Source organism: Mycteria americana, chromosome 4 (assembly GCF_035582795.1).
Source record: "Mycteria americana isolate JAX WOST 10 ecotype Jacksonville Zoo and Gardens chromosome 4, USCA_MyAme_1.0, whole genome shotgun sequence".
In the NCBI taxonomy this organism is placed as follows: domain Eukaryota; kingdom Metazoa; phylum Chordata; class Aves; order Ciconiiformes; family Ciconiidae; genus Mycteria; species Mycteria americana.
Window position 1 is genome coordinate 15,536,398 of NC_134368.1, and position 23,043 is coordinate 15,559,440.

Here is a 23,043-nt window from a genome sequence, read left to right on the forward strand (position 1 = left end):
GTGCTATCCTTACCAAGATGCTAAAGCCACAGTGGAAATGCAGTTAAATCCTGTTGACAGCGATAATAAAACATTGAGCATGCCTTGTTGCAGAGAACTTCATTATCACTTACAAATAAACAACAGTAAAGAAAATGTAAGAAAAATGCTACCTGACAGTTTCTTTCTCCATACAAGTCATTACATTATGCCCTTGACATCAATGCTGACTATTATTCTTGCTTGAGCCAAAACGAAATACTAAATATAGCTTTCAGCTAAACAAGAGATCACTCTAGTTATGGCTGAGGTGTTTCAGTTTGCAAAATGACAAAGAATAAAAAAATTAATAAATAAAGTATCAGTTCAGACAACAGAACACAATTTATCTAAGGTCCAAGCCCTGAAAATCCAGCAAAGAAATCTGTCAGTATCCAATAAACTGCAAGAACATATCTCACATTGGATTTTTTTTTTTAATATTGAAAATGGTGTCAGAGCTCTAAAGCAATGCTGATATGCACCTTGTTTTATGCCCATGAATGTTCTGCAGCATGTTTTTGGGGTTGGTTTTTTTTTGGTTTTTTTGCAAAGCAGTATCAGCAAACAGAAGCAATTGCACCATAAACATGAGTAACCTCTAAATTATCCATAATTATATTTAATGAAAAGTTTCTTAAAGTCCCTTAGTTACCTTCAAAGGACATAGTGTTAATAATTAGCTTATCATACTAAGCTGATTTCTCAGCAGCTTCAGTCTCCTGTTCCGATAGTTTCTCTTCTGACAGTACTGTCATCCATGGGGACACTGAGCGCGTGATCGTTTGTTTGGCCAGATTATAGTGGTTTATGACCGTGTAAAATTTCCCCCGAGCACTGGAGTCTTGTTCAGAGTAGTAGTTTTCCAACCCAGCTGGAATGCATTGATTATTCTGAAAAGAAAATCCATCACTTAGATTAGATACGGTCCCATACACAGCAAAAGTAGGTTAGGTTTTTCTTTTCCTTTTAGTCTAAGCCAACATTCACTTTCTGGGAGTCAAGATGCAACATACATACAGCAATTAACTACAGCGTTCTTCCCTCCAATCCTTAAACTACTTGTGCATTTGCCAGGAAGACCAATCTGGGTTTATATGCCAGAATAATTAGCATACAAGAAACATGCTTCCCTACAATTATTTTCAAAAGTACTCATCTCTACCTCTAGCCGTATTTTGCTGTTTTTTCCTCCTCACCTAGTTCCAACTGTTTGGTCTACAATTACACGTCTGCGTCCTACCGTTAGATTAGCTTCAGGCACTTTAACATGGTGTTTTCAGTCTGAGGGACAGAAATTAATACAGCTATACTGGTGCCAAGGTATGGACAGTTTTATAGCCCAATAAATAAGACATAAAGGGAAAATATCGTGGGTGGCCAAGCTTAGTGCAAGTGTGCACATACATACAAAATACCTCGCTCTTGATTGTCAGAAAGATGTGGCCAACAGCAGGCTTTTAAAAAGCTATCTTTAGCTGTGGGACTACATTATTTAATTTCCCAGAAGGTTAAGAGCACTACATAGAAACTGCTAGATGCTTAGAGCTTTTGAAAGTGAAATACCAGATTTAGAGAGTTACATACTAAGTAGGATCCAAACTTTGCTGTCATCTTAAAAACCAAAGTGAATGTGCACGTGCAGTGCGTTAGTCAGCAGGTATCATCTAGCAACCATTCCAGTGAGGATGCAGTAAAAGCCTACAAAGCAGCTAGTTGCATAGAAGGAAAAAATGACTTAGTCATATCCTGTGACCCTCCAGGTTTTGCTCCAGAAAGTCACAGGTCTCTCTGTGGGTCCTCTGCCGTATCTGCCAGTCCAGCAGTCTTGCCTGATACCTCAGAGTGTTGGGGCAGTCATCTGGGCAACTGAATGGACCCTCTAAAATATAAGCTATGAGTAGCTGCAGCTTGAGGAGAAATAAGTTTAATCATTTCTACTCTGACTGTAAAAAGAAATAGGCTGTTCAGCCTTCCTGTTTCTAGCACTGGAAGACTAAAATTTATAACACTACAGCACAGCAACTTTGAACTGCTACTGTTCTCACAGAACTTGGCAAACGGAGCTGAGTATTGGAAATTCCTGAGCACAAAAACACATGCAAAAATAGCATCTGGTCCTAAAAATCACGACATCTCAAATGTGTCCACATTTACTTTTGGGTTGACTCTTGTCAAAAAAAAAAAAAGAGTGGCATAAATAAGCACCAGTAACAACAGTTTCAAATGGTTTAAAACATAAAGCACAAAATGATTGGGCAAAAGATCCAGCAGACAGTCTTGGCTTAATATAAATTTTGCATCCTAAAAATGTTACAGTGAAAAAAAGCATCAAAAGGTATGAAAGAAAAAAGCAAGACTTGCCAAAACAGCAGGCCTACAGGTAGTCTGATGAACCTGCCTGCCCCCGATGAATGCAATCTTGGGGCAGATTTGTCTGCTGAAAGACTCGCTGCCACAAGACTAGCAGCCCTCCCACGGAGTTAACAACTCATCAGTTCTAACCTGCTTGCGTGGCAGAAGCCCCCATGTGTGTCAGACTCACAAGAGCGCTCAAAGTTACCACATCCACCCCAGTTCAGCTTATGTGTTATCTTTTTGTAGCAGCCAGGGCAAATCTTCCCAAACAGTTTTGTTTGAAGTAGCACTACAAAGCAGATGGGATTGAACCCCGGCTAAGCAGACACTTTTGCCTGTTCAGCACTGTTGCAGTCAACAGAGGTTTCCCCATAGTCATAATCACTGTATATGCCAGCTGCAAGACTGGGACCTAGATTAAAAAAAAATAATAATAATCCAGGACAACTCTGGACTAGAGCTATTTGATACGCATGTTCACCTACACCAACCGTGCCATCTTCTGGAAATATTACCCATGTTTTATCTGGGATAACTGACATTAATTCCCACGTGAAAAAATGACTAAGAAGTACATGTACACAGACATCTTTGTAGTGATTATTTCACCCAGTCATGGGATGTAGTCACAATTCTAAATATTTAAAATGGGGGAAGGAACGCAATCCATTGATCTAATGAAATCTGCCAAGGAAATTCAAGCAAATATAATCATTAGTGCTGAAGACAAGCCAAGATTACTGCCAGTCTAAAAAAAGGCCACAGAATCTTTTGTTGCTTTTAGAAGCAATTTGCTTTGTAACAGGCAAAATGACTCAGTAACATTTTTTGTAGTCACAAGCATGCACAACATCTGACAGAAGAGCCTAAAGAAACACAGAGCAGAGTTTCCATCTTGACTGCATTTTTGCTCCCGGGATTTCATGCTTCTAGAAAAGATGGGAAAAACCTCTCCTTTTACTCATTGCTCCTTGTGTAGTGCCCAAGGACAGCCCCCTTTCCTTAGCTCCTAATCAAGGCAAGCTGGTCACTCCCAAGCGCTGCACAAGCAATGGAAACTGGTGGCGATTCTCATCCTGCCGCTTGCCTGAGACCTTCAGCTTATGCAGAACATTTCTCTCTATCCTTTTTATTTGTTTCCATGGTTCCCAGGTGAGAGAAGTGATAAGGAAGGCCATGAGAAGAAACTGGGATGCTCCAGAGTGAGTTGCCAGTCTCTTGTTTCTTTCACAACCCTTCTATTTCAGAAATTAGTTATGGGTTAAGGCCTTTGATGCCAGAGAAAATCCTGGCTGCCAGTCTGTATCTGGCTGTATTAAGATGACTCCTTTTATTCCTCTGACATAAAGACCCCAGTGGTATTCGCTTATCATTAGTATCTTCTGTCACATTAACTTTGCTGGGTCAGTAATTCCAAACTTAATAGATGATGGTGTTGTCTTTAATGCATTGAAATTACTTCGTTGTACTGTCCATGAGTCTGACAGAATGCAGGTGCCTCGGCAATGAAAGCTAAAGGGCAACAGATGCAGTATGGAGCATACTGAAGCCCTGGAGAAATTCCTCCAGGATGTAAGTGCACTGAGGTCTTTGAGGAAAACTCTGGTGAGTCTCACCAATAGCCACTTTAGTGCTTCAGAGGAATGATCTGCACAACAGCAGTATTAGGGCTGTGTCAGAAAGCTTCAGCAAGCACAACATTGAGGCTCAAGCAGTTTAAGATTGCTATACAAAGGAAAATAAGCACCTTTTTAAGCACACCTTCAAGCTCTGGATGCGTAGGACAGCAGAAAGGCTGAAAACACTGAAACCTTTGGAACTGCTCCATGTATGAGTGCATCAAAGCAGAGAAGAGTGAGCCTGACTCACAGCTGCGGTAGCTCAGCCTTCATGCAGAGGTTCCCATGGTACCAGGCTTCCTGAGGCAGGAGACACTTTTACCCTTAACCAGGAAATCACATCAGCATCCAAAGCCTGAGGACATCCAGGCCAGAGAACATTGTTGAGTCCACCTGAAGCACAACACCAGTCCACAGAGACACTGGTCACAAGGTGACAGACTTTTTCATCTCTCTTAGGACATCTGTGCCAAGCTATGCCATGACATATTATGGACTCTCCCAAAAAAAGATGCAAAGGCAACAGATACAAATTCACGTCAACACTGGTAGTTTCAGGCTTTGTGTCATTTGCTAACGTGTTTATCCTGTAAAACTCCTAAGAGTTACATGACCAAAGATGCTGTGTCTCCTGGCATTATGCCATCAAGCAGCTAGGAAACAGCCGCCACAAAACCCAACGCTGGGAGAATAATAGTAACACAGCCCTGTGTGTGTGCGCTGCACCTTAAAAACAAAGCATGAGCTATTGGGCAGCATGAGCTGCCCAACCCCTGTTTCAAACACAGGGCCCTAAGGAGAGAAACCCAAATGGACTCTGCTCACAGTGCAACTGAAATATAGCCAAGAAACTGTTCTCCCCTTAAATGTTTACAACACTAGGAAGAAAAGACAAAAGAAGCCAGAAGACTGCAACTCCAAGGAAGGGACAACATGGTATGAAAGAAAGCAGAAGCAGCAGACTGTTACTAGACTTAGAACAGGAGCACGTAACTGGCCATTCCTGTCAAGTCAGGATCACATCAAGATAGGCTCGGTAGGAATATACAGTCGATATTCCAAATTGCTCAAAGCCAAGAGAAAGCTTAGGAAAAAAAGGCTATCGTCCCATGAGCACAGCAAAGTTTCAGTGTTTGTTTGAGACAACACAAAACACCAACAGCAGAACCAAAAGCTGGATCTCCTGAGTTACAGCCAAATATTCTAACCACAGTATCTTTTGCCCTTGAACCAAGGGAAAGCAGTAACCTAAAATGGAATACTTGAAGCCAAGCAGGTTCTTGTAAGATATTTATGTGCCTGAAGTGGCAGAATCAAAAGTCCTCAACAGGATCGTCAGGGAGGGCTGAGGCAGCCATTCCTTCTTAAATCCTTTTGAAGATCATACTAGGTACCCATTTGACTCATTACATGACTAAATAGTCTTAAAAAATTAGAGGGAAGAATGCCATCATCACTGCTACTTTTCTTATCTAATTACAGCCAAGTTCAATGCTGCTAAATTTACAGCTGAGAAATCAATGTTACCTTTCCGACTTTCAGCCCAGGTCATAGCTGAGGAGCCAGCATGATCATCTCACACGAATGAAGTGAGCCCCAGCCTCCCTTTCGGTTAGCACCAGTTTTTTTTCCAATAAATCCGTTTTCCCTTTTTTGGCATCACTTTTGGCCTGTGGCAGTAGGGCTCGGAGGTCACACTGTTCTAGAACAAGAAGTTCTTTCTACAAAAATAACCCTAAGGTATCTCTGCTACTCTTAATGAGAACATCACTCTGCTGTTTCTTTGACACATATTCCAGAGTAATTTTTTTTCCTCCAGGTTTTATCATTCTCTTCTTTCCTGAAACACATTTGGAGGAACATGCAACATTAAACCGTATGACCCAATAAATGAGGGCTTTGTCCAGACAACTGCAGATTAAGTACGTTTGAAGGACACTGGTGTTGTGACTTTTGCTGTATTTTCAATGTTTAAAGCATTAGCAAAATAACAACGTTATGAAAATTGTGCAATAGTACAACCTCAATTATAAATTAAGCAGAAAGAAGCATAGCAGGAAGCACGCTAACCTATGAAAACAAACACAAATTTCTATGCAATACAGCATGACTTAATCAAGGTTATGCAGAAAACAACACAGTGAATATGACATACTCTCCTGTTTTTCTAGAATATGTATGCAATTTACCTTGAAAACAAATCCTTCTGGACAGGTATGATCATACTTGTAAACCTTGTAGACTACCAGAAATACAACACACGTTAAGAACGCAAGGGCAAAAAGGACCAGCACAGTTACCTGTAAAGAAAAATAAAACATGCTTATATTAGTAATGCACTGCTTATTATATTGCTGTTTGTTACTGTAGGCAGCAGAAGTGAGCTATGAATGCAGTTTATAGTAAAATCAAGCAAAGGATAAAACCAGCTTCTTAATTATTGAGGGAGAACAGGAAAGCAGCACGTAAGTGCTTCTACCTCCCCGTTCTCGGAGAAGAAAGCGGATGATCTGGGCCCATTGTCTCTGTACTGCACGGCTTTTTGGGTTGCGTTTCTGTCCAGTGCACACATGAGGCCAGAAGGACGCCTTGAGGTAGCTTGGGTCTGCTGCTTTCTCAGTATTTGGATGATGTAAGTGTAAGTCTAGTTTATGTCAGCTCTTAAGCATGTTTGTTTTCCCTGTGCCTGCCCAAGAATGGAGTCAGGTGACAGTAAGTAGCACAGGTGTCATGCAGGTAATAGAAAGGTGACTCTAAGAGGGCAAGGAAAAGGCAATGTCTGCCCTCTCTTGTTAGGATGAGAGTTTGTTGCACCTGCTATGAATATATGGATAGTTACAGCAGTAGTCTGCATGCTTGGTTGCTCAATGCTCCTTAATTTATAGGTTGAAACAGTACTTCTTCATCACACAGAGACCGTGCAGGAGTAGTTCACTGCCAGATCCATAAGGGAATACACCATGTTCAACATGGGGCTAGCCTCGAGGAGTTCTGTTGCACCTCCTTCCACAGTGCTCACAGAGAAGCCATTATGGACTGCGTTACATGGTACTGACTCTTCACCATGTCCTTAAGTACCTCCCTGGTTCTGAATTTGGGCTGGAGGAAAATCCAAGACACACCTTAAGTTGAATCTGAAATCAGTGTCAGTATCAAGCTAACCTTTCTCAGGAATAAACTCCGAGCAGCGGGAGACTGGCAGCCTTTTAGGTGAGACGGGAGACAGAACTATCTCTAGAATTACCTCACACATTGACAAGAGAAAGCGCAAGCCTAGCAAAGCTCCCTAATTCAGACTCGTTTGTGTGGAAGGTGTGAGGTGAGCGAATAGCATTCATTACCTGGGAGAGTGTCCCAGATGTGTGTTTTTATTATTCTAAAGCTTCTACTGATAGACAAAGGAGTAGCTCAAGGAGATTACAGAGTAACAGTGGTTGAGCTTTGGTTTTTGGCAAGTTAGAAAGAAGACAGTAAGTGCTACAGCATAAGAAACAGTAATAAACAAACGAACGAGAGTATGTGATTAATTAATTAAAACAAAGTATAATATGATCTAAATTTTATACGAAGACAAGTAAGCCAGCTATATACACCTCCTAAAAAGAGAACTTAGGCACACCAGGGTCAATTATGCAGACAAGAATAATCTGATACTTGAGAAAGCAACAAAAACAATTGTAGCTTTGCCTCTTGGTAAAAAAAAAAACCACCACACACTCCCTTTATAATAAGCCCCAGAACTAATAGGATTTGCAACACTGCAAACTGGGTGTGGCAGTGGGACTAGTATACTGAAGGACTGAGATGAACTTTTAGGGACTTCTCATGCTGGGGAAGCAAACTTCACCCTGGGCAGACAAGAGCAAGTGCTAAACTCCCTGGCTGAAACAAGATTGGGCAGTATTGTGTGCTGCTGAAGCCAAGAATTTTATAAGGATTTCTGACAGACAGCAAATAGGCCAAAAAAGGAGGGCTGGAAGAGAGGCAGGGAGAACTGCAGATCAGAAAGTAATTTAGCGGAAGAAATGTAGATATTAATGTAACAATGCCAATCGAAATGAGACATGGAGCAAAGAACCTTTCTGGTTAATAGCAATATCTCCAGTTTCTCAGAACAGTCACTGGATTACCAAAAAAAAAAAGAAAAAGATATTCTTAATCACCCTCTGAAAACCTCACACTAACAGCGATTTTCAAATCCAATTAGTCTTTCCCCAAGTTTATTATTCGTTTGCATACACAAAGGTTAACATGGATACATCACTCTGTCTTGCCAACCTCGTATTTTCTGCTCACATGTCCCATATCTCAGTATGTCCTGCATGAATCCAAGAGATAAAACACCTTTTTGGTCATCCTCTGTGGCCCAGTTTAATAACGAGCAACATAACGCCCCCCCATTTCTGGCCAATCCATGCCCTAGCTCAGCCCTTCTCATATGTTTTTAATCAGGCCTCTCCCTTTTTTCTTCTACGGTTGTTTGGGGCCCCTTCCTGTGTTTCCTCAGCTATCCCACCCACACACATGTACAAGGCCCTTCACCCTCTGGCTTGGCCCAAACCTTGAATCCCATATTCCAGTGTTTTCCCCTCCCCACAACTGTCATGAGCCTTATTCTCTGTTCTTCCCCCTAAATTATCCTTGCACTCCAGGCTCTAGAAAAACTGATTTTTCTCCCCTAAGTCTGCAGTTCCCACTTGGGGCTCCTTATCCCACCTCCCTACCGCCTTGTGGGTATCTCTAAGTCCCACACACTGCCCGTGTCACACTGTACCCATATGCAGATGTCCAGGGTCCACCCGCCCCACCAGGCCAAGGGGCCCTAACCATGCCTGGGCCCCAAAGCAGGTCCACAGCCCTGTCTGCCTGTGGGGCCATGGGACCAAGGCCTTCTTCCCCTGCTGAGCTCCAGCTGCTGCTGGGCATCATGGGAAGATGAGGAACCACAAAGGAAGGAGCACTCCTCACCCAGCCCAGCAGCTCTACAACACACACGGACCAGTCCCAGTTGCACGTTTTGGGTCATTCACTTCCCACTGACTCAAAGTGTATGTTACACAGTTCCTGTTGCTCTGACAGTCACTGCTCTTTCCCTTACAGAAGAAATGGAAAAGAGAGACTAGAAAGCAGGGATAGAAAAGATAAAATCCAGATAGGATTATTGCTGAGGCTTCCCATGCTCTACAAGATATATTCCACACAGCCTTCAAGAAAGGCTGCTCCCTCTAGGAGCACAGACCTGTGACGTGGGACACGGACACCAGGCAGAACAATTGCTATGGTACAGATTGATTCAGCTCACATTTGTCTCCTCTACAGACAGGAGTAAACAGTTTAAAATGCTTTGAAAAATATTCTCAAATTTCAAAGCATTTTAACTATAATCCCTGGCCATCTTACTAGCAAGAAATAGTAGAATTATAACATTATTTCCCAGTCGTAACCATTTTGACATACAGATGAGGCCTCAGGAACATACTGTAACACTAACGAGCTATTTTGTAGTTGAGACCAAATATTAGACAATAGAAAAATATTTTATTTCCACAATCACTGCAGAATCACCCTCTCCAAGGGTCTGAAGCCGTTTTGGAAAGTAATTATGTTTTTTGAAAGAGGTCACAAGCCCAGTGTTGTGTGGATTGCTGGAGCCTGGCAAATTGCAGAGCCACAGCCTCAGGGCTGATTTGCTGAGACATGGAGCATCTACCTGTTTCACTGACCTACGTGGAGCTGTGAGTTCTCACTGCTCGTACAAGTCACGTCCAGCATGGTTCTTCCATTGCCACACAGTAAGCCACTGGGAAGAGCTCTCAGGGCTCCTGGTTCATATTCTCACGGAATCTTTCTCTCTCACTTACTGTATTTCCTAATGTTATTAATTTTGGTATTAACATGTAAATTTTTACTCTCATTATCTCCAATAACTTGCAATCACACTCCATTTGCAAATCCCTAATCAAGTAAGCTCTTGTCTCCTTCCTATTAGAAAGGACGCTCCCTTCTCTTACCATCCTTCAGGATACGAGTAATTTCTATTTAAGTGAAGGACAGTCACACATGCACATGACACAGATAGAAAGAAAACCATCAGTGGATTCCAAGGTGATCCCAATCACCTGTTAATCCAATCCACTTCTCCCTTATAAGCTGGAAATCCTTCTCTTCCTTCTAACAGCCATTCTCCTTCTCTCATAACAACCCACCACCAATGGTCCACAATTGTCAGATCCCCAGGTTCACTTCTGAACCTGAGGCAGTCTGCCTCTCTCCCCTGCCAGTAACACAGCGCAACCCTACCTCTCTGCCTCACCTTCTGAGCCCTCTCCTCCCAGATGCCCTTCAGAAATAAAAGCACGGAAAGAAGGAAGGCAACAAGCTATTCTTTAGACCACAAGCGCTACTAAAGCTGTCGTTTTACTGCTTTCTTCCACAGCAACTTTGCACACTCACTAAAAACTAAAGGAAAGTTATTCTCTTCTTCCTACCAGGGCACTAGCAGCAACTTGCCCTCTTCCTCTGTTCAAGGCAGGAGAGGATGCAATGCCTGAGCAAGCACCACTCCCTGTCTTCTAGAAAGAAACCTTGAATCTCTTCACCTTGTGGTAGCCAGCTGGCTGAGTGCAGGACCCCACACAGTGGGAGCAGGAGTCTTTTGAATTACTATGATCATTCACTGCCATGTACATCCTGCAGAACTCCAAGGTGCCTGTCACACTACACAAGTGATGGGCTTTTAAAGTACTTTTTATGACATAACTACAAGATAGCACAAACAACCGTTTCTTTTAACTAGAAACTCAAAAGTGTGGTTTTGTTTTCATCTTGAGAGTGTCCTTTAAAGTTGGTTTTAAGGGGATCTGGCAGCAAAACTATGTGAAGAGAAAAGACTACAAGATATTATGTATGCGGCAGATTTTTTAATAGATTGTAAGTGAAGAGCAGAAGAAGGACAACGTCTAGCCAGAAGCCATTACAGTAATCGAAATGAGAGATGACTAATGAATGAACTAAGTGTACCCACAGCAAAAAAACCTGTCTTCAGACTGTAAGCACATTTAGCTGAACAAATGAAACTCACCAGATCCGACAACTACACTAACATGTAAACAGCTCATGATAAGGCCTTATCATCAAGATCTGCTAGATCTTCCCAATCAGTCCATCTACTTTGCTACAGCTGCAAAACACTGCAAGCTGTATTTTCTCTGCCTGGCTACTGCAGAGAAGTAGTTCACTTTGTGAACTACTTGTCACTTCACTAACATTTATTGTGCTCCCTTTTTAATCAAGCCAGAATATTACAGCAAAATTCATCAACTGCATCAACTGCGCCTGCTTCTCTTCCCACCCCTTCCTGGCTCCTGTACCTTTCTGAACAAATTACAAGCCATGTTTCAAGGCATGCAACGAGTCTGCCCCTTTTGCTCCTCTTAGCTCTATCTCCTTCTGTATTTGTATTTTGCCTGTATCCCACTGTCCCACTAAAGCCTGGGTGCCATCTGTTTTCCCTCTGCCTTCACCTCTACCCTTCTTGTCATGCCTCCTCCTCTTGCCTGAAATTCTTTCATTAACCCGCTCTTACTGTGCTGGTTTGCACCACCTTCCTTCCTGCTTTTCCTTCCGTCATGCACCTTTCAGCATACAAACCCACTTAGGAGCATTCCTATTATTACGAGAAGTGGAACTAAAGTGGAACTAACAAGACATGCAGTAATTTTCACTGCTCAATCGCTGACACTTGGTCACATCTCATCTCTGCTCTACATCTATGCATTATCTATTTCCAATTGCAGCCTCTGGGGAACACAACTTTCATTTCTGATTTGTCTGTAAAGTGCTAGGCACAGACTTGGTGCTAGCACCAAACAAAAAGAGTGAAGACATATGTTTATAGAGCACCTTTCATCTGAGGTGATTTACAACCAATTTATGCTTTGCTCATCAGTGAAATACAAAGCCCTCTGGGATGAAATACAGGAACTCTGTACAACCATTTAGGAGAGGAAATTAAGATTATTGCTATCCAATTTAAAATACAACAGAATTTTAGGCAGGCAGACTGTAATTACAATAGATTTCGTCTGGCTGCATCCCACATCCCACAGACTAAAATTCGTGTAACATCACATTGACTTCCCTGCAAATGGCCGTGACCTCCATTTCACCTCTCTCCACTAAAATCCTGCATCTCCAGCTGCACAATGCCCTCTACCAGCACGTTAGAAAACACTGGAATCAGCTCTCCACTTCCCTAATTCCTGCTTTTCCAAAATTATATTCTTCTTTGCTATTACCTGGGCTTGTCCCTAGAAGTTTACATGAAAGATGCATCTGAAACAACGCACTTAAGGAATAAGAAATGTTCAATTTGAAGTAAATGGCAATGTGAAAGAAAAAAAGGAACATTCACATCTATACATGCAGCATTTGACTCATATTCATTTACAGAGCAATTCAAATTATACAAAACAACTTGGTACAATTTCCCATAGTTGCTATGGGAATATACATACATATACAAGATGACCAGTGACTCAAAAGACAAGCAGGTGCCTCATTTCAGAAGAGTATTTCTAACATCACATTTCATGTTTAGCTATATGACTGGTATGTATCTATTAAACTCAACTTCTTCACCAGAACATTCCCATCAAACCTTTGTGCTCAAAGTGGATGATAGTCTTGGGATAGACTGTACAGGAAAAGGAAGAGAGATCAAAAGACTGTCCTTCTCAGAGTTGACAAAGAGGAAGAGAGAACTGGCTTGGATACTTACCTGGAGATGATTGGGAGTAGCAGCAAGAAAGGCAGATAGATTCATGAAGGACAGTAACTGAAAAGAAGCTACAGACCCAGTGCTTATTAACAGCGACAGTGCAAGGCAACAGAACCAGCCTGCAAGGGAGTCGATTAATGAAACCTGAGGGAGATACTGTTAGACAAAAACAGGTTAACAAGGCAGTGGCCTTGAGAGTCTAGCACTGTGGCTTAACACAGCTGTTCATGACAGCGTTCTCATCATCTTCCATCACACAGCACCATGTATCAGTTTCTTAACTACATAGATCTGAGGAAGCAGTTCAAGAAACCCTGTGGCCCTGAGATAAGAACCTTGTTACCTTCCCATACAAACCCAGAAGATATTACTGAGGCCAGGAGAAAGGCTGGAAAAGGTTACTACAGGAGAGGAAAGGCTATGTAAGTGTTACATCTGGACAGACCCAAAACACCTTCTGTGTCACCAGTGTCTCTGGTTCTGCTCCAAGAAAAGGATTTCTAATGGATACAATGGCAGAGGACACCTGACTTAAAGCTGCTGTTAGGCATCCACTTTACTTAAATCTTCCAGCTCTGACTGTAAAAAAATTCCTTTTAGCCAAAAATTTAGCAGGAGGATTGTCAATGATATATCAGGGAATTATCAAACATTTTAAAAAAATGGAAAAACGATAGTTGCCATGCAGTACCTTACTTACATCAATTGTTTTAAAATAGCAGTTACACTGAAAGAAGAATCTCCTTTATTTTTCTTGCCTGAAGTAATAAAGGAAGAAGTCAAAGCCTGCCAAACGCTTATACTTGTGAGCAACTTTAATCCTGTGAGTAGTTCTACTGAAGAAAACAGAACTACTCATGGCAGTAAGTACCTGTCACTCTTCCAGCACTAAGTGACAGACACAGAATATACCTAAGGAAGTGATATCCTGTACAGGAATCAGCTGACATCTCATGCACCTAACAGACTTTTTTTAAGTGAGAGCAAAGAGCTACTCAACACACAGAGTAATCACACAGAAATCAACAGAGAAACAATTTTCCTTGTCTGTGACTATTTTTGCAGCAATAATCATCACCGGCATTACTAAGAACAGGTAAAAAAGTCCTGAGGCAGAAACACGTTTTAAAGGATGCCCCCTTAAGACAGATCAAAAATGGAATATTTAAATATGTTCCATACATTTTTTTAGTCTTAAAATGACCAGGCAAAACTGTGAGAACTGATTTTGAAAGGCAGTCTCAATTCCTCTTCCATAACCTCATGCAGACATTTCAGCAACTGCTTGCTACTTGATAGTACATGGCTTGCACCATATGGTCTTACCACAGAAATAAGCTTGAGGCTTTGGCTCTGCAGTTAGATGTATGTAGAGATGTCAAGGATAAAGTCTGAAGAACTGAATTGCCTTTGAATACAGCCAAATGGTTTAAGGCATACCACAGCTTGGGTTTATTTAAGGGCTTGAAATTTATTGGGAAACATAAGTGTTTGCTTTCAAAATACTTCTGAATGTTCTTTATTCAGGTTTCCCCAAAGACAGAAAAAAATCTCATGCTTTGATACAACAGACTTTTTTTTTTAAATTGGTATGTTTGTGCACAACTGTCAATTGTAGCCCAATTCAATGGGTGCCAGAACAGACATCCCGCTACAAAATCCAACTGGAGTTTGTAAAAACGCTGCTCTGTCAATGGGGGAGGCAAAGGTTGGCCTTGGGTAACTGATACCAACAATTTTCCCCTGCAATAGCTTCCTCCTATGTCCTGATTCTTAAGACTCCTTTGAAATGACATTTCCAGCCTTGCTGTGTTATTCTGTACAGCGGACAATTTACAGGAGACAAAAATCTGCTCGTTTCAAAGTTGCTTTCCAGACATGAAGGACCAACTCCCCACATTAGCCTACACTGTTCAAAGAATAAAGCAAGACTTCTGTTTCTCAATGAAAAATAATCTTCAGTGAAAAATCACATCCTCCTTGGTGTGGTTAGTGCCATAAAACTAAATTAAGACAACAGGGTTCTCAGAATCAGGAAGTCTTCACATTCCTCTGATAGATTCTGATTTGAATTCAGAATGTGGCTTCATAAAGGAAAATTATACTTGCAGTTTTCTTTGTAAACATTCTCAGCTTTGTTGTAATAACTGTGGTAATGTGGACTGAATGCAGAAAATACGTTTTATAATTTCTTATTCATCCAGCTGCTAAACCACCAAATTATCTACATGACATATGCACATGCTGGAGTTGCTTCATTTGTTATAATGTATAACTTCTCAAGAAGAACAGCTTTAGATGATCTGCACTGCTGAATCCCAAAAATGCAATCTGCTTTGTCCTTATTTAAGAAGTACATCTTAGAATACACGTGAATTATTTGTAAATATGACTGCCTTTTTTTATTTTTAGCACAACATTTGGGCTGTGTCTTGTGGCAAGCTCATGCATCAGTGATGTACAATATTAAGGTCATTAAAATGGCATCTGAAACTTTTTTCATGAACACAAGCCAAAGTCAATATCCTACCAGTTAAATAATGCATTTCATAATTATAGCAAATATTTAATTTTCAAACAAATATCCTTTTGCGCTCTCAGAATCAACAGCAGCAGTTAACATGATGGTTCACAATTAATAAGGACCCAGGAGAAAACCTCAGACAATTGGTACTTTTCATCTACATATTTATGAAATTTCATCAATTATTCATGTAATATTTACTACTGGGAGTGGTGAATATGACAATCATCCCGGCTGGAGAACCAGTCAGGTCTCTTTAAAATGTTGCAAGCAGCATAATTCAATTCTAAAACTGTTATATAGAGATTAAGGGACATTTTTAAGACCTGCATGTTCTGCATGAAACTATTGTTTTCAATTAACTGAACCACAATTTTCCTAATTGATCAACCCCCACACTCTTCTTTAGAAGCCTAGACTTACAGCCACAGTGTGAATCACCCTGCAACTCCCAAGAGATAGCAAATCTTACTGAAACCGCTCTCTGATGCAGTAGTTACCTAGCAGCAAAACCTAGCAACCCTGTAGTATGAGATTAATCCCAGAGTGATCATCATATAGTAATATCTAAAACACATTTAAGTATGCCATCCAAAGGTATATAAAAATGCAACGCAAAAATGCTCAGACTTCTAACTGTTCAGCTACGCAACTTTGAAAAGACTACCGAACAGCACGAGCTATTTACTTGTTGTTCAGCAAGGTCTCATTTGCTCAGCTCTCCCAACAGAGACAGAAAGAACCCAGATCTACAGCAAGACGCGCAAAACATTTAGATGTGACTAAGATATTCAAAACCCTTCCTCACCTACAATTTAACGTCCAAGCGATGAAATTCCTTAGTCCCTACAGCTAGTGCATAAGTGCAAATTCCTCAGGCATAGGATCTGCTCAGTTGCTTGGAACCGAAGTCCTAGCAGGGTACTCAAACTAAACACTTTCTCCCCTTTCTCTTCTACAACATAGTAAGCATTTTCAGATCACCTTAGTGTGACCAGGACATGAACAAAAGACAGCCAGGCATAAGTCCTCCTTGTTCTGAGCTGTCCATCTGCACCCTACCCAACAACATACTGTGCACAACCCTCACCTGAGAGGAAGGGGATTACTCTCAAGGACTGGTACTATGGTGCCAGGAGGAGAAAGAGAGGTCAGTCAGAATGTAGCATTTTCCCTGAGGGATGGGATGTCCTTGCTCCAAATCAGGGAATAGAAAAACTGGAACTAGGTTTCTCACCTCCTTAGTAAATCCCTGCCACACCCTGTAACATCTCTTATTAACTATCTGGGGTGGTTCCCCACACAGCTTACTGGGAACTTACATGCTTCACTGTATGGCTGAAAACTCCACCAACTGCCCTGCACTTAAAACATTTGTCCTGGCGACACTCTGCAAAGTTATTTTGCAAGTGTAGCCCAAGGCATCTATCCCCTCCTTGAGCCTTCGCTTTGTTTGTTTAGCACACTCCAATTCCACAGTCAGCTGTATATACACTTCTGAGGCAGGCTTGGGCCTGGGAAGCTTTTGGAACCACTGGTCAGGCACAGCTCCTGTGCTTTATTCTTCAAATTACAGAACTAGAATCTTTGGGTGTGCCCTAAAACTCCTACCATGCAAATAGAGGTTAGAAGTGTGCAATATAAAGAGAATCCACATGTTTACTAAAACTCTGTATTTTTCCCTCACACTAAACATCAGGCTTTCCAAATGTATTTGTACTTGTGCACTGAACAGTGTGGTAGCCTACGGTTTAAAAATCCTTTGGCATCCTTGAGTGAGATGCCAAATTAACAGCACTGAAAAGCTGTAGTCTTCCTTTGCTAAGAGAATAAGTAGGAAAGCATGAGCTGAACTGCCAACTTGCCTGCTTTGCTTTACTTACACAGAGCAAGAAAACCTATCCTCCAGTGAGAAGGGGGAAAGGCAATTCAATCATTGCACCAGTTAAGCTCTCAGCTTTCCTCTGGGACTACTAAAGGGAGTAATAGGGGTGTGGATACTAAAGAGCAAATCTGAGTCAGGTTCTTGCTGAACTGCCATCTGCCAGTAACAGTCGTCACCAAGCTGTAAGATACAATTGGACCAGGAAAACTGATAGCAAAGCTGGTATACATCCCTGAGCTGCCAAGTCATACATTTAACTATAAAAAAATATGTAATGGACTATGACAGTGCTTTTAAGAGAATGGTTTGGCCACAGTGAAAAATAATAAGCCAAAAAGAAAACAAATAAAAAAAGAAAACAAATGTGGTTCTTGTCCTTCAACACTAACAGGAGTTTTATCCATACCATGAGAACTACCTGTGTGCAGCCCACACACAGCCTGGCCAGCCACATTCTGAAACCCACATGCTGACAGAAGGGCCTTCTGAATTCATCTGCCAGTGAGGGATTACAAGCAATAATGCTGCAAGATTTTATTTTGCTTCTACTTGCTAAATACCGAACTATTATAACATTTAATTTATTTTTCTCATGTCCAGCTATACCCACAACAGCCACTCTGTTAGTTATAGCCAGTTTTGACTACGATCAGCAATTGATTTTAAGCATTTCTGCAAGCACAACTGAGTCATTAACATCTTCAGATAGCACTGCTTACCTTAAATCTTTCTGAAACCCCTTCAGTGATGCTGATTGTGAATTCAGCTATTTTAGGAGTACGGAACTTTCCCTTCTTGCGATCAGGTTCATATTCTGTTTTCGTTTTGACCACAACCTTTAAAAAAAAAAAAAAATCAAAAAGCTATCAGCTGAAACTAGCCACAAGAATCTTATTTGTCCATTAACTCTTCTTTTACCTGCTTACAAGTGCATCTAGCGCAAAGGTTTTTTACCCCCACTTTGCGTAATTCTTCTGTGGAAGCTGTAAGCTGTTAGTTATTTTTCCTGTCTTGGCAATCATCAACAAAATTATCTCTCAAAGTGGTTTTGATGGACCTACAGGAAAACTTGTTATGCAACAATTTCACAACCATTCCAGCTTTTTCAGCTGTGGTGGTACTGTGCTGCTATACTAGGCAAGCATCTCTTAGTTCAAATCCAAATCATGAAGCTTCCCACTTTGTATAGTTTGAAAACAGCCACCTCCATTTGCTTCAGGAGATCCCATTAATGGGATTTCAAACTAGAGACCAATAGGATGAGCCTATTATTGAAGAGTGCCCATAGAAATCTAGCAGATGATGATGCCACCAGTAGCCATGTTCTTTGATGGCAGGATTTTGAGTTTAAAAGAAGTGAAATGACCCATCTGTTGCTATTCACTATCTGCTAGACTATAGCTCTTGGCACTCTTATTTTCAACATCTAACTTTTGAATTGTCAGCTGCAAGCAGCAAGATGCACACAAACCCTTGTGTTAATGAGATTTCTTGAAACACCCAAGGCTCTTTAACTTCAGTTTATTCTCTGCTATGAGCTACTGCCCCAAGCTACACAATTTAGCACCTTACCTGTATTCCTAAAATATTCATTATGTCAGTCATATCTCTAGTGCTCTCCTAGGCATTCTAATTGTAAAAAATTTTCACATACCTAACCTATTTGCCTCATTTTTGTCTTCTACAATTTTTCAGGATCTTTTTCAAAGTATCACTCTCAAGGTAGGGTGCAGTTTATTGTACTGATGGTGCTAGTTAGATTTGCTCAATTTTCTCTGTTGTTCCACAGAATAAATATCTAGACCCTTTTAGATTTTTAGAACCAAATTCTATCTTTAGAGCAGCCCATGGTATCAATAGCAACTACATTATTCTGAGATTGTGACACTCGCAGGTAGCCAGGTACTGAAATTAAAGCTTTGGGTTCCCCTTTCCTCACTTCCCTGAAATGGTATCTAGAATGTGTAACTGTACCTAGACTCAGTACCACAAAGCTTATTAGATACTTTTACAGCATTATACACATATGTGCAGGACATAGGTAGCTTCTAAACCTATTTCAGCTATAATAAATAAGATAACAATTATAACTATATAACTTTACAATTGCTCAACAGCATCATGGAAGTAAACTGTCTGAAGATTTCTGGAATCGTTTTTAACATTTTAGTTCCCTTCCTCCCCCTTTATGTTGCATAATCTCAGGCAACTCAAATCACATTCAGCTGACACTGAACATACAGTTCTATCTGCTTGGTTATGTAATGTCTTCTTTTGTTTAACATACCTAAACATGAATTTAAATCAGTTCATCCCTTTAATTTAGAAGCTGTCAAAATCATCACATTCTTAGCGCTGTAGTCACTACTGTTCAGGAAGTTATGCTTCACCTCCATACTGGAGCCTTGTAAGTGAATAATAAGCACAGATATATGAAGTATGTACTCCTATTCATTATACATGAATGTCTTCGTACTTCAGAATTTGATCGGTGTGTCAATCTTGACTTAATGCTGTTTCTTTTTTTCACATCAGTTGTTCTACTACTGCCTTGGAGTCTGTAGCAACCAGTAAAGACACACTGCCGTGACTAATCAGTTACAGAAGGAAACCAGTAGGACCAATAAATACATGTGTTTATTTTTCCCCTCTATGTTTACAAAAGGAAAGGAAAGGAAAGGTAATATACAAATAGACAGTGGAAAGAGTAGAAGAGCCAATCAAATATTCCTTTATTTAAGCTTCTAGACTAGTTGTACATTTGCTTTCGTTCAAGGCAAATGCTGTGAAGGTGGGAGGAGTTCTGCCCCATTCTAGTAGGAGCAATCAGGCTGGCACAGAACCTCCAGGGTTCACTACAGAGGCTCCGCTCCGGTTAAACCTATCACCATACAGGTCCCTAGTTCAGACTTCTGCTTAGCAGTGCAGTAACATAACAAATTCCTTTGTACGTTGGTCCTTGGTAATCGGTTACATCCAGTCACCAGTTGGCAGGCGTATCAGACACAGTAAGACTTAACTTGTTTTAAAGCCTTAGGGTGCAATTTTGTTCTCAGTTACAAGATTTACACCCATGTAACTGAGGGCAGAAAGTGGACCCTCAGGCTCTCTAACAGCTGTTATGGCTTATTGCATTTATGCCTGCCAACTGGTCACCAAACACAACACAGAATGATGTTAATAGCAATTAAAATGGAGGTTCCAAATGTATCTGTATTGCCTACAAACAACACTCTACCAAGGCAAATTTCACAAGCTAAAATTCTTTACCCCAAGATAAGATTATGTGAATTTTTTTGAGCTGTGAGGAACATATAGCTATCAGTTTATCTAGAAGTAGAATTGAGCTCATGGACGACACAATGCCAAAAATAAAAATCAGCATGAAGATATTACTGACCACTTCCCAGTTAAATTTTGTATTTTTCAAAGACCACAAAGCTTTTTTGCCAGATGCATATGTGAGAAACGTGCAAGTAAGTTTTTAGTAAAACAGGATACTGAAAAACAGGATACTGAAATATCTGAAAAAGTATCCTACTACTGTATGCCTTACCTGTAGTAACACTTACTGAATTCTTTATTGTGTGGAGAATAAACATATTTACAGGCTATCACATCACCTTCCTAAACCCTTAAAATTAAATCCTTAGCAATCAAGCCATATGAGGAATGCAGGATGCACACTTCCCTTCCAACCTGTGAGCAGCACAGTGGACTGCTCCCTTCCAGCTGCGGAGCACCTGAATCACCTATTTGGAGGGTTTTGAAACAAATAAGTTGCCAAGGAGAAAACTCAGCGGCCTGTTCTCATCTCGTTATTTCAGCTTGTCTGGGGCTAGCATTAATTTCCTACTGAAGCACAGAAGGAACATGGAAGCTCTTTCTCTCTGTGGCTAGTCTGCCCGTGTACATCCTGCAGTGACATAAAGAAGTGCTTTATCCCCCCATTAGGAGAGCTTTTCCTGGGCAGAGAAAATTCACATCGTTCACAGAGAATACACAGTACCTTCCAGATGCAAAAAAAGAAAGATACAGAATAGGAAGAGCTATGACGATACAGCATAGAGAAGCTTGCATTTGTATGTTTATATATTTCATACAGCAGCACTGAAATCTATATATGCTTATTGCTAATATTTCCCGCTGCTTTTTAATGCAAATCACGACTACTGGATTTTTATTAGCTTAACTGTTAGGTTTTTCCCCAGTGGGAACTAGCATGCCTTAAAACACTCCGTATTTCTTCACATTTCTAAGATGCTCATTACACACAACCTATTCTTTTGTTGTTTGCCTGAGATTTGGGTGTGCTTCTCCAGGGTGGAAACTAAAGCCTACTGTACCTTATCAGGAGGTGGGAACTGGAGCTGATTGACATCCAGGGGTGTGATCAAGGGGATGGTGTCAAATCCATCCTCCAAAAGGGGCTGCTTTGTGCTCTTCTCGCTGAAATTATTCCCCAGTTTCACCATTCTTCCAGGATAGAGGGATTTTCTGCTGGCACACACGCACAGAAATGCAAAATGTCAGAAACTCGGGATGCAGCAGACCTTTCCCCAGCCCCCGGGGAACCCGAGCTATCTTACGGCAAAAAAGAAAAAAAAAAAAAAGAAATTACGCGTTGGTCGCTGTGAGTCAGTTACATTTTGACGTTCTGGGAAGCAAGAACGATGGCCAGCGCTTTTATTGTCAAAGTAAATAAAATAAAATAAAATAAAATAAAATAAAATAAAATAAAACCAAAAGCACCCCAAAATCCCCGACACGTTAGCCTGATCCGAGCGATGACTGCCCGTACGGCCCCGGTGCGGCATCGCCCCTCAGCCCGCGGGATCGGGAAGGCTCCGGTGCTGGCCCCCGCCCCGGCCCCACCGCCGCATCTCCCCGCCCGCCCAGCCCCGGCTCCCCTCCACACCGGGGCCGTGCCCGGAGGGCACCCCGCGCCCTCCTCCCGCCGCGCCCCGCCATGGCGCTCCCCGGCCTCCCCTCACAGGGGCAGGGGCAGGGGCAACGGCCCCCCCGGCCGCTGGGCTGGCGGGCGGCGCCGCCACCACTCACCGCCGCGGCTCCCGGCCCTTCAGCAAGGGACGGCGAGGTGTGAGGTAGCGGCCCCACCACTCACCGCCGCGGCTCCCGGCCCTTCCTCGGGGGGCGGCGAGGCGTCGTTCCGCCGCGGCCCGTGCAGCAATGGCGGAGCGGGGGGCGAGGCGGCGGCTCTCCCTTCGCGGGGTGGCTCTGGGCGGCCGCAGCGCTGGGCCGTGACGCAGCCGCCGCCTGGCTGAGGGCAGCTCTGGAGCAGCAGCACAAAGGGGCCCCGCGGGGATGAGGCGGGCGGCTCCCCCCAGCCGGCTACTGGCGCAGCGGCAGCAGGTGGAGGAGGAGGCGGTGGGGGGACGGGACGGGACGGGACGCGCCGCCCTCCGCGCCCCTCCCCTGGCGGAGTCGTACGGTACGGTACGGTACGGAACGGAATGGGGCGCGGCGGCTGCCCGTCCCCTGCGCTAACGGCTGCTGGGGCGGGCGGGGGCTAGGAGGGCCGCCGTCCTGCCCCCCACGGCGGCCCGTTATCCCTGAGGTGGGGGCAGCCTCGGTACCTCAGGCGGGGAAGCTGCGCTAAATAAGGCAGCGGCGGCGGACAGGGGGGAGCCCGGCCTCACCTAGCCCGCCGGCAGGGCTGGGCGCCGGCTGCGTGAGGCGGGGAGAGCCGGGGGGGTTATCACCGGTCGGTTAGCGTCGTCCTTAGCGCGTCTCCTTTTTTCCCTCCAGTCGTTCCTGCAGGGAAAGGACGAGCGTGCTTGTCAGGACGGTGAGACCGAGTTTCCTCTTTGCAAAGGGGGTGGGGGGGGAAGCGAATATT

At 42.5% G+C, this 23,043-nt stretch overlaps 1 protein-coding gene across 5 annotated transcripts; it reads right to left on the bottom strand.

Moving 5' to 3' along the window:
- Positions 1-441: 441 nt before the first annotated feature.
- On the bottom strand, positions 442-22,724 carry NSG1 (neuronal vesicle trafficking associated 1). Of its 5 annotated transcripts, none has more exons than XM_075499741.1 (5): positions 22,309-22,724; positions 21,530-21,683; positions 17,903-18,019; positions 6,185-6,295; positions 442-911 (listed from the first exon to the last, which is right to left on the bottom strand). In XM_075499741.1, the coding sequence occupies exons 2-5, from the start codon at positions 21,656-21,658 to the stop codon at positions 711-713; spliced, it is 558 nt and encodes a 185-aa protein (XP_075355856.1). In that variant the 5' UTR covers positions 21,659-21,683; positions 22,309-22,724; the 3' UTR covers positions 442-710. The 5 variants fall into 5 exon arrangements, with proteins under 5 accessions (XP_075355856.1, XP_075355855.1, XP_075355853.1 ...); XM_075499740.1 differs by having other exon boundaries at positions 22,245-22,724; XM_075499738.1 differs by having other exon boundaries at positions 21,530-21,680; positions 22,245-22,704.
- Between the last annotated feature and the right edge of the window lie 319 nt (positions 22,725-23,043).